Raw genomic sequence first — 16,669 nt, 5'->3', positions numbered from 1 at the left:
AATGGGAAGGTTTGGTTACTCGTGGAGGCTCATCCTAGGTGAGATCTTGAATATTGCTAAATAATCAGCTTGGTTAGACATTAAGATTATTAACAAATTATGAGAGTTTTGTGATTGTCATGACCTGTTTGGTTTCAACTAAACCCCTGTTTTGTTACTGGATTATTGCTGTTATTCTTGAGGACTAACCTGCCTCCTTCTCAGCTGATCATCTTACCCTAACACCTCCCTCTCCCACCTGCATGTCCTACTGATATAAATTTTACAGCTCTGATAAATCTGATATTTCTCATTCTTAGTCTAAAGAGTTGTTGTGAGGAGGTATCACATAAATTTACAGTTTATTTACAGTTCTTTCTCTAGAAATTCACCCATGGTGTTTTTCATTATGATGGTGTCTGTGATGAGGAGTAGTAAACAAAGTGTGCTAAGATACAGTATTTATAACACATAATGATGACTTTGCTATAGGAACTTATTTAATGAAATCATCCATTGAGTTCTCCCTAAGTCCTGGACCAAAAAGCTGGGTATTGGTTTACTGTCAATGGACCATGTAAAAATAAAGCTCCACTGGAAAGAAACAACTAATTGTACTATAACTGAAATAAATTTTAGTGCATTGTCTCCATTGGATTTATTTACACCTTAAAGGATGAATTATCCTTCTCATAATTTCAAAAGCTTTGAATTAACTGAAGGAGAGAAAATAAATGCACAAAAAGCAACTTCTTGACAGTCTTGTCAATACACATGTTTGGAACTGACAACATGAGAAATTATGGTAGCAACCTAAAAAATGAAAATCCTCAGGGCTCTGAAAACACAAGATGAAGATGATAACATCTGTATGGCAGAGCTGTGATATATGAATCCCCCTAACCATTACAGAACAATCAATGACTGCCACATGTATGGCACTTTGTATGTGTGTATAAAAATACATCAATAGATGTTACAGTGTTTGGAGCAGTAGGGGAGAGAAGATTTGCTATCTCTATTGACACTGGTTCCTTGGGAAATGGGCACACAGGTGAATACAAAAAGCCCTCACAGAATTAGGAGAAATCTGTAGTTGATTTTAACTTGTGTAATACTGTAAAGCACAAGGTAATAATTTAATGAGATTTTTACAAGTGTTCATCTTGTACTTTAGTCTGCAAAATTTAGGTTGGTGGAATTAAGAAGCAAATCAGAACATACAAGGAAAAGAAAAGATGCTATTAAAGAAATAAGTAAGTGCAACTCTGCTTGCAGTGCTCAGATAAACTTCAAATATGCTGACTTGGGGGGGTTTATGTGGGGACACAACAGTGGCTTGGCTTTGCTATTTTTTTTCAGACCTGGACTGTTTGGTTTATGTCCTACAGTGCAGACATACTGTGTGGGTGTATATGGAAAAGTTCTGTTTCACCAAATCTTTGAGTCTTCACACAGATTCTGACAAGTTTGTAGGTTCTTGGGCTTTTCTGTCCAGGAAAGTGTCCTGAAATAAGTTTTGGCTGACACAGTGAAGGTGGAGAAAAAAAGCTGCTTCTCAAATGTTGGTGATAGATCTTCAATTAGGACTGTGTTTCTCTCTGATCTCTGTTCATTTTTGGTTTGTCTTTAGGACCTGAGCTCCTGCTCATCTGCTTTGCATGACAAAGTTTCAGAAATCTGAAGGGATCCTTCTTCACGTCCAGATAACACGGATTGAGGATACAACGCTGATTCACCGGAGTCCAACCTCCTGCAGGTAACATCATTCTTTCAGCAGTTTTGGCATTGGGATTCATGAGACTCTGTGGTCAAATCAGGATCCCTGCTGCACCCTCTTGGTGGGAACTGGGGAGTGCTTCATGAATGGTGATGAGTAGGTTATGATGTCTTTGCTCTTTGGGGCCTTCCAAAAGAAAGGCTTGGCCTAGGATTTGACTGTCTTACCTGAATAAGACCACAGATACCCCATGAAAATGTGAGGGAAGAAGGTGACACCAGGTTTGAAGCATTGCCTGTAACTCAGCCCCTGAGAGCACTGGCTGGTCCCAGCTCAAGAGGCTTTTAATGTCTTTACTCCTGAAATTATCCGCCCATCTCTGATACTTTATAAATGAATATAAGCATTGTGCTGGCTTTGGCTCTAGTTTCAAGTGTCGAATGAAATTAAATTAAGGTCTTGCTTGTGTTGCCTCCCTTGCATTTGATGTTAGTGGAGAAGGTGAATGGAGGACTTCTGTGTCCTTTTCCAGGTTTATGAATGTACCAGGTGGATGGAAGGGATGGGGCAGTGCAGTGTCCTGGGTATCAGCTGGTGAGGTTTCAGTGATATGGGATATGCCAGTGACAAGATTCTGTGTTATTTTTCATTTGTTAACAAGAGTGACAGCAGTGTGTGTGATCAGATGCATTAATTTTAGCTGGTTTCTGATGCATTTGTAGGTACACAGCAGGTTTGCGTGGAGTGTCTTGGGCCTTAATGCCAGTTTTTCTCGTTACCATTTCCAGGTGGACTGACAGTATTCTCTCATAGCCCCTAAATTTTGAATTTCTGTATCTCTTTTCCATTTTAAGAAGCACAAAATGGTAACCACTTAGAGAGACTTTTTTTCCCAGTGGGATCAAATGCAGATATTTCTGGGGTGCTGGGATGCCTCTGGGAGAAAGGAGTTACCACTTCTACTGCTATAAAATGCTAGGGCATGAATTTCAACCTTGGGCAACAACAGTTATTGCACAGCTGCTGACAGAAAATAAAAACTAAAGCAATTGTGACAGTTTGTGAGAAAAGGCCTTCTCAGTCTTGTCCAGTTAAAGGATGCAATAAATAACAAAGAAAATAAAAACAATGTTTAGGGATTTGGGGAGGAGTGTTACTACATAGGGTAGGATAGCGCTGTCCTACAATTACATCATGGTCAGGCTGTAGAGCTTTAGTTAAACAAAATGGTGAGGTATTCTGTGGTGCTTCACACTTTTGGTTCTTCGGTAAGTGTTGCTCTGTAATTTGTTTTTGCACTGGCATATTGTGTGGTCTCTGTAGAGTCACCATCAAAAATCAATCACTGCTGAACTTGGGCCTCCAAATGCATGCAAAAAAAAAAAAATCCAGCAACATTTGTCTCATGGCAACGGCTCTTGAGCACAGTGAAAGATGATGCAGGAGCTGAAGAAGAGATGTCTTTGTTTCACAATACATCAGGCACTCATGTTTCTGTATTCCTGTCCCCCTCAGACAAATCACCTCCTACCTCTAAAAACTGTGCAGACATTGAGTATTTCTTAAAAGTATTGTTAATTAAGGTGAGTCATATCACTTCCACTGGTTTTCTTGTTAAGCATGAATTTGTGTTCCTCTTCTATTTGCTGTCAGACATTGTTAGTTCTGTCCTCTGTATGTTTTGCCCGTATTAAACAGCAGCCTGAAAGGCCAGTATTCAATCTTAATAGAAACATTTGTTGCTGTCTCACTTCAGTTATTCTGAACCACATGACACAAGAACAGTTCCTCCTGTTTTTATTTAACACTTGTTTCATTTTACTATTCTTTTTGTTTTTTAATCCCTAACCTTACATTTTTTGCTTTTAAAGTAACATTTTCCTTTTCTCATAATATTTTGTTTATCTTGCTGTTTGTGGATTTTATGAAAGTCTGCTCTGAGCTTGGATGAAACAGACTTTGGTATCTTATATATATATACACACACACATATTCTACGCTATCTGATCTTGCTCAGCAAGCTTTTCAGTGCACTTATCTTTATGTTCACTACAGGGAGTGGGAAGATGCAGAGAAAAATATGCAAGGAGTGCAATGGGCTGGAAATGGAAAATTACAATCTGAAGGTGCAACCTAGGCACAGAACTTGGCATTTGGGTGGAATTACTCTTTTTGAGTAGCTCTGTACTAGTCATTGAAGTCTGCCTTGGTTACTCATCTGGAAAGGGTGGTCTGTAATTTTGAAGGCATCTGGAAAATTCACATAATTACCTAAATGTTAGAAGTTGTTACCTAAAGAGTGCTGGCTCAGTTTGAGAGCTCAGTTCCTGCTGGTCAGGCAGATCCAACAGTTCCTCGTGGCACTGGCTGGGATTGGGTTTCTCTCACTGGAGGTATCATTTGAAAAAACCAACCCTACAGTGATGGGAAATATTGCACAGATCTGGCTGTGCCTGTGCTGCAGATCTATCCCAAACTTTATAAAGACTTCCATTACTGCAGCATCTGAATTGTGCACAGGGTGGTTCTTACATCAGCCCTTCCCTGTTGTGCCAAGGTTTTATCACCTTTTTTTAGGTGTGAACAGGGACCTAAGAGGGGGCAGAGATTTGTCACAGGTTGCAAGGACAGCCTCTGGTGGAACAAACATCTCCCAGGCCCCCAGGATGTGGGGAAATCCCAAAAAACTGATTATGAATGATGATATTTCCTCCTGCACTGCTTGTCAGCTCCTCGTTCTGCGAAGTTCACATCATAAATAACACTGCAAATGTGGAATATTTTAAAAGTTGGCCTCTCTTGTTGAGCTCTATTCCCATGAACAATCCTGATGGCTATTGAGACAAGTCAGCTCTTTCAGTCCATTTTTTTGCATGGTATATACCCTGGGTTCTTTTTTTTCCCCAGGATTTTTCTTTCATCAATATTTCTTTTTCTAAAATATTAATAATATTTGATCTTTCTGTAGCTTGTAGGTTACTTTAAAGTTAAGAGGAAAATGATGAATATTTTCATGAGTGAATGTCTTGAATTAACGTTCTTGTCATTAAAAAGGGTAACAGAGGTTTAGGTTAATGTATTTTTCTCTGCATTAGTATGACCCCAGCACTTATTTTGTCTACCAGTGTTTCTAAATATCAATTAGAAAATATATTCAAAGTGAACTTGATTTCCAGTGACTGTGCATAATAAATGGACATATGCTAAACATAATTACATATTTAAATGCATTAAACTGCAAGAATGATTTTAGACATTTCAGCAAAGCTCAGTTACCACAGTTTTTCACTATCTGCAGTAATTGCTCTAGATTTAATTGTACCATTAAAGGCATGAGTGTTTACAATGTACCAATATGATCTGGTTTAGGAAGAACTTGTAGAAGCATGACAAGTAGTTGTAAGTTTTCTATACCAGTATTATTTCTGTATGGATTTGTGTTAGCAGCACAGTGATATCCTTATTCTTGTGGCAAGAGGAGAAGTTCTATCAGATATCATTTATATTTATAAAGAACTTATTTTCTGGAGGCATAATGTGTTTGACATAGAATGGGTCAGATTTTTAGATCTTCACATAAGCAAAATATCCTTGGAGCTTTTTGTTAAAATAATATAGGGGAAGATGGGCACAGAAGAAAACTTTATCTGGCAAAAAAGTATTGCCAAATAATCTTTGAGTGAAGTTAGTGCTTTCAAAAGGTAAATTACAGAGGAAAGGGTTTCTTTTGCTTCCTGAATTAACCAGATGTAGGGCCTTAATTCTAGTCCTAGAAACACTTGGAAGTCTTCTGTCCTTTTCTTGCATGGATTGAACTGGGAAGAGTCATGTCCAGAAATGACACAGAGGAGGGAGCTGGAATAAGGGAATCCTGGTCAGTGGGGGCCTCTCTTACATCTGGGTTGTGAGATTATCACAGCAGAGAGAGGGATTTGAACTTCAGGCTATGCAGGATATAGAGAACTCCAGTGTCAGCCTTCAAAATTATTGATACTTGAAATCCAGCCAATGGATGCTTAAAGTATTTCAAAATTCCCTTTTTTATGTAGACAGTGCTTTTACTGTGCAATTAGTCTCGGAAAGAAGTTGTCGCCACCACTACTTTTTTGAAAATAAGCTTCCATAACTTTTTTAGATTAGGAAAAAAACAGAAAGCAAAACAATTTGACATAATTCTGCATTTCAGTAGTATGCCACGAAGCCATCAAATAAGCAAAAGGGGCTTTGTTTCTGTGTTCTTTCCTCCTTTAAAAACCTATTCAAGGTCATGGTTCGAATAGAAAAGTAATTGGATTTGAGACACCATATGTTGTGGAATGCTTATGACATCCCTAATGAATGTTACAGGGTACTACTTCTTCCAAAAAAATGTTGACATTAGCATTGGAATGACTGTTGACAGGAAAACTTTCATTAAGAGAAACATCTTGAAGTCAATCTTGTCTGGGTTTTTTTTCCCCTCTCTTTCTTCCTTCCACCTGTCATGATAAGATGCCCACTCCTGAAACTCAGAGAGCTTGCTTACCTTGCCAAGCTCCAACCTGTCACAATCACTCACCAAACTTTACTGCCCTTTCCCAATACCTTCTGATTCACAGTGACAAATCCTAGACTATAAAAGCAACCAGGTTCCATTGCTATGTGTCTCTTGTTAGTCATTTCACGGTATTTATGGTGCTGCTTGCAGAGAACGTTATTCCTGTGCTCTGTTTTGTAAATCAACTACAGGTAAATTCTGTTAAAAGAAAATTTATTTTTAAGGCTGTAAAGCTTGGAGGAGTTTCTTCTTTTGTTTTTGTCTTTGAGAAGCATGAAGGTGATCTCAAATATGTTCCCTTCTTCCTTGACAGAGTAACTTTGAGGGATCATTTCTGTAAGGAACTTTAATGTCATTTTTGTAGGACATGTTCTTCCCTTAAATGCCTCAAACAAGCAACTTTCTCATTATCTTGTGAAAATTTATCATAAAACTTGAAATAAATAACAGGTATGAGGAAAAAGAACGTGATTCTATTATTCTGAGATGTTAAAATTGAAGAGGTAATAAAACATTAAAAAAATTCACAATCATCATGTAAACAAATCTCACAAAGAAGAAAGCTGTTACAGTCTAACATTAATTTAACATTATTCCTGTCTTTGAGATGTTTCCTTTTCATCCATTTCATGTGGGTAGCAGAATCACAGTCCTTTCCAAATGACAGTTCAGCATCAAGGAGCTGTAAATAGAGCACAAGCAGTTTAGTTATTGCTGGCTACAACTTCTCCCAACTCCAACCTGGCCCCAGATTTCCCAGGTCTTTTGTTTACATGGGTTTGTTGCACTGGTCGTGACTGACAATCACACATCAGAATAAGGAGTGTGTGCTTTGGCAGAAACACGTCTGTGTTGGAAACTAGAGTTGATGTGTGTGTGCAAACACTCTGAGAGGGAGGGAAGAACAAGCTGGTTTGCTTCTCCCTCACTGAGGGACAATCCCTGTTGGAGGTGTGGGTGGCAGGACAGGCCAGCAGTAACCAGCTTGTGCCTTTTGCTCTCTGCTGTGGCTGATGCCACAACAACCCCCTGCAGCCCCACAGGCTGGGACAGAGGGGCTGGAGAGCAGCCAGGCAGGGAGGGAGCTGGGAGTTTGGATGGACAGGAAGCTGAACATGAGCCAGAGTGTGCCCAGGTGGCCAAGAAGGCCAATGGATCCTGGCCTGGAGCAGGAACAGGGTGGCCAACAGGTCCAAGGACTCAGAGCTGGTGAGGCCACCCCTGGAGTGCTGTGTCCAGCTCTGGGCCCTCAGCTCAGGAAGGACATGGAGGGGCTGGAGCAGGTCCAGAGAAAAGCAACAAGGCTGGGGAAGGGACTGGAGCACAAGTCCTATGAAGAGAGGCTGAGGGAGCTGGGGCTGTTCAGCCTGGAGAAGAGGAGGCTCAGGGGAGACCTCCTCACTCTCTACAACTCCCTGAAAGGAGGTTGTAGCCAGGTGGGGTTGGTCTCTTTTCCCAGGCAACCATCAGCAAGACAAGAGGGCTCGGTCTTAAGCTGTGCCAGGGGAGGTTTAGGTTAGATATTAGGAAGAATTTTTTACAGAGAGGGTGATCAGACATTGGAATGGGCTGCCCAGGGAAGTGGTGGATTCTCTGTCCCTGGAGGTTTTTAAGACAAGACTGAATGTGGCATCAGTGCCATGGGCTGGGAACCACAGCGGGGTTGGATCAAGGATTGGACTTTGATGATCTTGGAGGTCCCTTCCAACCCAACTGATTGTATGATTATTTGACTCTATGCCCAAATCTGTGTGATGAAAACCAGCTTGGGTGTACATGGGCAGGGCAGCAGCGGGCATGCCTGATATTCCCGGTGTTGTGCCCTGGTGGTGGCAGTGGGTGTGATCCCTGTTGTTTCTGTGGGGTGGGGAGGTGGTGAATCCCAGTGGTGGCTCCACTGATCAGCTGTTTGATGTGTTTCTGTGGGCTGGCTCTCAGGCTGCTGGAGATTCTCTTGCTTTCTGGCTCACAGCCTCAGGCTGTGCCCCGTGCAGATGAGCCTCCTGCGAGGTGTAACTCACACAAAAGCACAGCAAACCCCCTGAGTGACAGTCACACACCGTGGCTTCCCTGTAACGTCACCCTCAGTGCAAAGGCAGCTGCTGTTTGCCTGTCATGGAAATCCAGACAGTGCTGTAACTGCTTTATGAGCCAGCCTCTTCTGTCTAGTTCAGAATTTTATTTTTTTCTTTTTAAAGACAGAGCTAATTACTGTTTAAACAGACAATGAGAAAATGGTGCTCTAAATGGTTGGTGGGAAAATATATCCCTGTCCTGGTGATAATTATTTTGCTGTGCATGGAAAGTACATGGGAATAGAAGAGTCTGAAAGACACACTAATAATTAGAGCTGGGTGAGCTGCCAGAGCCAGAATGACACAGGGTAGGAGGGAGGTGGGTGGGCTCTGAGCTGAAAGCCAGTACCAAGGTTGTGTATCCTCAGTGAAGCTGTGCCCCACATGCCATTGAAGCCCCTGTGTGCTGCCTCCTTGGTGCAGTGTGATGAAAAAACAGTTTGATAGCTCTTTAGCAGAAATAACCTGTATTTTAGAAGACTCTGTGAATTCCATGTGCTCTAGTTTGGGGGTTTGTTTTATTTTGCTTTATGTTTTGTTTCATTGGCTGTATCAGCCTTCCAAAAGGCAGAGCTGTGTTATTTCAGTTGTTGTCCCCACAGAAATTATTCCTCGATAACCACTATGTCCTCTGGTGTTTCCCATGCTGACAGGAATGTCCCCTATGAAGAAGCTCTCTCTCTCTGTAAGACAAGTGACACGTAAGGAGGGAGGGGGAAGAGTCAATTTCTGAAAGTTAAAGGTTGGAATTATTCTGTACTTCATCATTTATATTCTGAATTACGTAGGGATTCCTCAAGCCTTTTAAAATCCCAAGTCCTGTTGGTCTGTAGCCTGAGCTAGATGATTTAAGATCTCCAGAGGAGATGTTTGCTTTTGATAGTTCACATGCTTTCAGGAGAGGCCACTGTTTGCAGGATGGCAGAGTTTCAGTGATTTAGTTTTTAGTGCAAGTGGCCATCTGTGTTGGAGGAACATGGACAGCAGTTGGGTGAAATGTTTGTCAATGGAGATCCATTTTGGTATCTCTTTCTGCAGCTCATAGAACACAGATATAAATAAATGTTTAATGAGTGAAACCTCCAGTATTGCAAAACTTTGGCATGAATGTCTGAGACTGTCACTATTCGTATTGCTGTCAAATTTAAATTATGCCTGAAAGGAGGCAGAAAGCTGGAATCAGCTTGCTGCTATATTGCTGTATCATTAGTGGGAAAATTCAGGACAGAGGGGAAAAAGATCAATCTTTTCCCCTTGTGATTCTCCCAAATTCTGTTTTCTGCTGTCATGCTTATGATTTTCTATGTTGTCTTAACATACCTTCATAATATTTTTAGCACATATTTGAATATTAATGTTTCCTCATCATGGTGACATGTGCCCACCTCTTTACCATGTGTAGTTTACAATCATTTTCTCACCTTGCACATTAAATCTGGCACTTATCCAGGAGCCCTTTAGGCTGGTTTTGCAGAATGGACTTCCAAATCGTCTCACTAAAGCCATAGGTGTGGAGCAAATGAAGTGGAGTGTGAGGCTGTGATTTTTTTTTTGCAGAACCCTAGAGGTGGGTTCACAAAATCACCCAGTACAGCCTTGAGGAGGCACATCCAGGACAATCATCAAGGAGTTGGGAAGGATGTTCTGACCTTGACTCAGCTTCACTTTCCCTTGACCAAGGCCAAACCTCACCCTGGTGCGTTTGAACATGTGCTGTGGGGGCAAACACCTGAATCCTCAGAAAATGGGATCTCTTTGTGAGGTGGTGGCTGTCTCCTTGTGCTGAGAACAGCCAAGGCTGAAGTTCACAGCCTTCACCTTCCTTCTGGGGCACTGTAGCACTTCTCATCTGTAACTTTGCTCCACTTGGATTTGCTTTTAATCCAACTCTTTCTTCCCTTACAGGGTGGGGGTATCTGCATAAATTCATAAACTACATCCATTTTTTTTTGTTTGTTTCTATTTTTCTAATGTATCTTCTAAGGATTTTTTTTTTCTCTATTTAAATACTAAGTGTTATTTTCTGTCTTTAGAAGATTTATTATCCTGTTTTTCATTTTCTGCTCTGAATATGTGTTTGACACATCTTTAGTTATTAGAATAGAAGCCTGACACTGTAGGAAACAGAAAATGTTTGCCTGCATTATGTTTTACATTATAAATGGTGCTTGTTCTTTGCCATACAAACAGGCTCCTTGAATAATTTTACGGTGTGCTGTTGAGAACTGTGCTGAACCATTTGCTAGTAAATCAGCATCTCTTACAGCAAACTCTCCATGCTTTGTCAACCACTATATCTAGGGAATAAAATCTAATAAAGAAAAAATCCAAACGTGGAGCAGTTATGACTTATGTCCCTGAAAAATATGTGATGATTTGAGTTTAGGAACCAAATATCTGAGATTTTTTGGGGCAGTGTCCACTACAAAAGCTGTGATGTACAGTAGAATGTGCAAAACATCTGCCTTTTTACTAAAAATCTGGTATTTGCAATAAAATATGTTGACTAATTACAGTTTTCTCTCAGTTCTTGACTTTCAGGGAAGGTTCAGCTCCTGAAAGCAACAACAGGAAGTTTCAGCTTTAGTTTCAGACTGTGATGGAATTTCAGTAACTTTAACCCTGAGAACTTTAAAAAGTAAAATAAAAAAATGAACCCCTCCTCCTTGATATTTAACATGATGAGGAATGCCTTAAAGGTTGGAGGGGTTTTATTTGCTTTCTGGTCTTGGCGTGCTGGGTACAGTCATATCCTGCTATCCAGCTTGTCTTCACCACTTAATAGATGCACCAACTCTTTTTAAATTAGTATTTAAATTTTTTTAATGGCAGCTGAAATGTGTTGATTCCAGCAATAGCTAATATCAAGAGACTTGTCAACTCTCATATTTTATGGCAGCAGTGTGATTCTGTAGGGTCAACCTTTACTGCATTGTTTAGAGCTACTTAGAGTTTTGCAAAAGAAGGCTGATATTGGAAGTAGCAAGGGTTAAAACCAACATGGGGAAAATAAAGGCAGGATCTGCCAAAAGCAGGAAAAATTCTGAAGTATTATCCCAGGTTTTTTCTTTGTTTTATAATAAATATTCTGAAAGGTTTGACATATGCTGTTGGATCCAAAGTACCTGAAAATCATGTTGGTATTGGCAGCTCTTTTCCACTGGGTCCCCAGTGTCTCTGGTGCCTGACAAACTAATGTCACATGAGCAGCAATTAGTGTTGACATTTCTTAAGACCAAGATGAGGAACAGTGTGTGGACACTCAGAGCAAGCAGTTCTATTCATAAAAACAAGAATTTGGCTGATTTTTTTTTTTTTTAAGTTGTTGTGGTCTTTGCTGGCCAACTTTGCTTTTTGATTGAGTTCTTTGTCTGTGTTTGAGTGTTTGGATCAGAACAGGGAGTACAACCTTTCACACCTCCAAGTGTAATTGTTCCCAGTGCCTTGATCTCAGGTCTCAATTTTTCAGCACAATTTCCCTTGTCCCCTCTCTTCCCAGAGTATCTACTCGGGAAAAACGTGAGATGTTTTAAATGGTGAGAAAGGATGTTTTTTTGTTTCGTAGGAGTTTGTTTTACAATAAAATACCCAAGATTCTAGGCAGATCCTTGAGGTGTTTGCTTGCTGGTTTGGCTTTTAAAGCTGGAACAGAATGGTGGAAAGACATGCATGGTATCCATAGGTCCCGTTGTGCTGAAGGTCTTTGCTTTCTGCCTTTGTCCCACAGATCTCCTTTAGTTACTTTCTGCATAGGAATATTTTTTTTTCTTTTGGATTAAATGAAAGGAAAAACTGATCTTATGAAACTTGGCTATTACTTTCTCTTTGCTTTGTGATAAGGTGTGGCTTCCTTTGGATGCTCAGTGTCTCCTGACAGAGCCACATGCCTGATTTGAAAAACTGGAGCCAGGTGTCTAAACGTGAGCACTACTGAAATGTCAGGAGGAATGTGCAAAATATTTAATTCTAAGCTTTAGTTTGGTCTATTTCCACTGCATTACATGATTGGAACAAAAACCTAAACAATTCATGGAAAGATAGAGTTCGTTAGCTCACGAAATGGGGTTGGAAATGTTGACAAATATATTTGTGGTGTTCCTGTATGATTGCTTCATTTCTGCTTGCAGGGCTCCTATATTGCAGGCTTATCCAAAGCACAGCATGACTCCTTCCTAGGACTAGTCCTTTCTATCATATCTCTCCCTCTCCCTAAATCCCTTCAATCAGCTTTCAGTAAAATAGAAAATAGGTTTTATTACTTATTAAAAGTTTTATAATGGAGGCCTGGCTTATCTTCCCTACCTTCTGTCACTGACAAACTTGGACCAACAACTGCCAGATATTTGTCCAAAAAATAGATTGAAACATTGTGGATTTTATGCTCTCAGTAACTTTACAACCTGGGAGAAGCTTCAAAGACCCCAAACCACCCAAACCAGTAGTAGAAACTAGTTTAAAACTTACAGATCATTGTGGCAACTCAAAAATACTGAATGCACATCACCTGCAATTTTTTTCAGTTTTATCAGCTGGGTGAAGCTCAGGTGACAATTTTGCTGTATTTCAGCAGCAGAGTTAGACGATGTTAATCTGCAGTGTAATACTTGCTGTGTGACACTTCTGTGGTCGTGTTGTGGATTTTCCACATCACTGCACAGTGTTACACTGGTCCAGGGAGTTCATCTGAAACACTTAAAATGAAATAACTGGAGGATCAGGTACCATGTGAGTGTGTTACCAGGATCCTGGGCCGGGGCCACCAACCCTGACCCTGCTGCAGACACGACCCCCCTGTGTCACAGCCCCTCCACTGGTGCCTTCTCTGCACCTTGCACTGAGCAACTGAGCTGTTGACAACTTCAGGTTCTTCCCAGGTTTCCATCTGCATCCACATCCTGACTCTGAGGGTCCCCTGAACTCCAGTCCGTGCATGATCTCACTTTAGGAGCTGCGATCTTTCCAAACCTTTTCCTGCAGTAGACTCTGGACTTCCCTGTCTGATGGTGCTTGCACTGTTCTCTTCAGCCACAGATGAAATAATGTGTTTCTAGAACTGCCTTAGAGTGGTTCAGTTCCCTCACACTTGTAGTGCCTGTTCTTCCATTTGGTATAAACAATTAGTTGGTATTTTCTGTCAACTTCAATGTGTTATGGGTTATAAAGTGAGCATTAGGGATGGAATATCCTGAGGTTTGTTCCCTCTCCAGATTAAAAAAAAAAATAAATTAAAAAATCCCTCAGTATGCAAGAAGGTGAAACATGAGCTATGTGAACTTGTTAAACACATTTATTGAGTTCTTGACAGTAACCAAACACAGTGAATGACCATTATAAACAAGAAAAAAGGCATTTGCTTTTACTTGGTCAGCTCCTGCTTTATCTGTAAAGAAAAAATATCCCTTTCCACCACCAATTTACAGGATTGAATGTTTGTCCCAATAATGGCTTCAGCAAGGAAAATGGCAATTTTAAACTGAGATATGTTTCAAGTGCTTTCTGCTTCTGAGCCCAGTTCCTGTTAATGATGGACCATAAAGTGGAGTTAAAGTTATACCAGCTCTAAGTGCATTCCTAATTGTCATTAACTCACTTAAACTGGCTGCAAAAAGAAAAGGGAAGTTAAAAAAAAAAAACAAAAGAAAAACACAAATAATGCAGCCACAAGTAGCAGAGGCTTATTATTTCAGAAAGGAAAAAATAAATCAAAGCAAGTTTACTAAATTAATTTGTTAAACACATTTATTGAGTTGTTAATAGTAACCAACACAACGTATGACCTGTTGTAAAACAAGAAACAGAAAATGGATCAATTCTGATTTTGGCAAATCCTACTACAGATATGTGACAGAGGGAAATATTTCAATTTCCTTTATATTCTGCAGTGATATATTTACAATACTTATCTCTCAAAGTCTGTCCCTTTTTTTAATTAAATTAACAGAAAGATCATAACCTAGAAATATGTTTCCTTTACAGTAGTCTTGTTCTGTCTTGTCAGGATCCATTAATGATAGTGAAATAATGAGAGCTTTCCAAGGGTTACTTGGCACACAGAACACAACTCCACTTTGATGCTGTACCGAGCCACCTTTTTTCTTTCTTTTTTTTTTGTCTTTTTTAATTGAGGGAGGGGGGGAAAAGAGGAAGAATTTCATATGTACAAAGGCTGAAAAGTCTTTCTTTGTGACTCTAAATTAGTTCAGGAAAATTGTAATCACATTTACTGTAATACTGTCTTTTTACTTTTTTTTTTGTGTGTGTGTTTTTTTTTTTAATTTTTTAATTTCCACCGATCATACGAATGAATTTTCAGTTGAGTTTCCAGCATGGCAGCTCTTTTCCCACAGCACGTGCTGTTGTGAACCCAGAGGGTGAGGTTTGGTACATTCCAGGTGATGCCAGTTCCCAGCAGCAGCATTCCACTGAGGTTACGGGTTCTGCCAGCTCTGTCTTACTTACTTGAGGAGCCATTCATTTACTGAAAGAGAAACAAAACCCATTAGGCTTCAGCAAACTCCAAATACGAAACTGGTTGGATTTAACAGGGTACTAGGCACTTAAAATGTCTTTAAAAAGCCAGGAGGTTCAGTTCCCTCCTCTTTCTGGAAGAGAATTAAGTCTGAATGACTGTTTCTTTGCAGTGTTTTAACTCAGCCATTGCATCGCTGCTGAAAATGGGCTTTCTTTTCCAACCTTCAGTACTGTTCCTTCATAACCATAATATTAATGCTGAGAAGGCACTTTTACACCATTATTTCAGGCAACACAGCTGTGTGCACAGGCTGAGAGGTGCATGAGACACACTAAAGCCCCGTTGTGAGCTGCAGCTGTGGCAGTGTCAGGCTCTACCTGCAGGTGACTGAGTTGGTTCATTGTTTAATATCCATCGTGCTGACACCACACTTCTCCATTTGAGTGCTTGCTAGGGTGGTGCACCTCTAAAGTGAAATATATTCTTTTGAGATCAGTTGTCACCAAGATTAGCTCATCCCCCTTTGTGGGTGGGCAAAACAGAGCAAAATGCACTTGGTAAGGTGAGAAGACTTTAAAATGAGGCAAGAAAACTGTCCCATCTGCTTTTAAAAACACATTAGATGTCCCAGACTTTTTTTCTTTGTCATGTTTCCTACATGTTTCTGGGCATGTTTCCTCATCTGTTTCCAACATGTAATGTTTGACTGATACCATTATTCCCCCAGATCTGGAGTTTTAAGTGTTTTTATTTGTGTGCTTTATGTGCTTTGATTTCTTGAAGAAAAGAGCTCAGTCTAGGCATAGAAAGGGTTATTCTGGAGGCAGAACCTACCTCTATACTGTAGTTTCTGTGCTCTATTGTTTGGACAATCTTTTCCCTGTAAACTAAAGTTGATGTTAGTTCGGATACATCGGTTGTTGAGAGGCTGGACTGGTCTGAAATTGTCACTCATGCTCAGAAATATCTGTGATGGCTGATTCTGGCTTAGCAGTCGTAAAGAATGCATCTGTACAAAATACAAAACAAGGGGGGGGTTAGTGCTGGTCTTTCCTGCAAGTAAAAAAAACAACAACACAAGACACTATTAAATAGGACAGTTAATATGTGAAAGCAAAAGAGAATTTCAGCAGTTTGTACTCAGAGGTGGGTTTGAAAGAGTTAAAACTGTTCCTTCTGTGGTCCTCTGCTTCTGAGCCCCATTTCAAACCAAAATAGTTTTGTGTGGAGTAAATGAAAATGGTATGAGGTATCCTTGGCTGAGCAGGAAACAAATGGAATCCACAGTACTGGATGGCAGCAGCTGGTGCAGGGAAAATGAACTTTATGAATGACAAGAGCTAATTTCCCAAGTTTTGTAGCTATTAGTGTAGCTTTCAGTCGAGAAGCCACAGTTTTGGTTGATGTTACTTAAGAAGCAGGTAGGGGCAGTCAGGATGGAAGGAAAACTGACAGTCCTGCTGCTGGAGTCATGAAATTAATGATGTTAAAAACGGAGATCCTCTGTCTCTTGACAGGTTTGTCACGATATTGTCTGTGCTGTGACTATTATTGTTCTTACAGCAGACTCTGGCCTCGTTTGGGGATGGTTTTACAGATCAGAGGGAATTCGAGTCATCCCCTGTATCCAGCAGTGGTTGGTTGCAGGCAGCAGTGGTTCTTATGGTAACTGTGCTAAAGGCACATTAGTTGGGTAAAGTCAAGCAAAACCAGAGAGGTTAAAAATACTGCAATCCGTAAATGAGAAATCCTTAAAATATTTTGGTTTAAAATCATAAAAAGAAAATATTTTCCATGTCAGCATACAATTTAAGAGGTTTGCTTATGGCATTTAATGCTTAAATGGAGAAATCCAGTAGCTGGGCTTTATATACTGAAAATCTTTA

General features: G+C 40.2%; 1 protein-coding gene and 1 long non-coding RNA gene across 2 annotated transcripts in view; one reads left to right on the top strand and one right to left on the bottom strand.

Moving 5' to 3' along the window:
- Positions 1–1,528: 1,528 nt before the first annotated feature.
- LOC127475834 (uncharacterized) overlaps positions 1,529–16,669 on the top strand; it is a 103,829-nt gene continuing 88,688 nt past the window's right edge. Inside the window, exon 1 of the long non-coding RNA XR_007906349.1 lies at positions 1,529–1,738. This is a non-coding gene — a long non-coding RNA (uncharacterized LOC127475834). The remainder of the gene's footprint in view (positions 1,739–16,669) is intronic.
- CA10 (carbonic anhydrase 10) overlaps positions 13,581–16,669 on the bottom strand; it is a 185,834-nt gene continuing 182,745 nt past the window's right edge. Inside the window, exons 9-10 of the mRNA XM_051798013.1 lie at positions 15,618–15,792; positions 13,581–14,789 (exon numbers count right to left, since the gene is read on the bottom strand). Coding sequence (XP_051653973.1) covers positions 14,767–14,789; positions 15,618–15,792 — 198 coding nt within the window. The 3' untranslated portion in view covers positions 13,581–14,766. The remainder of the gene's footprint in view (positions 14,790–15,617; positions 15,793–16,669) is intronic.

Source organism: Manacus candei, unplaced genomic scaffold (assembly GCF_025592945.1).
Source record: "Manacus candei isolate 608988 ecotype Guabito, Panama unplaced genomic scaffold, ASM2559294v1 h1tg000047l, whole genome shotgun sequence".
Taxonomy (NCBI): Eukaryota; Metazoa; Chordata; class Aves; order Passeriformes; family Pipridae; genus Manacus; species Manacus candei.
This window is presented reverse-complemented; position numbering and strand designations above follow the sequence as displayed.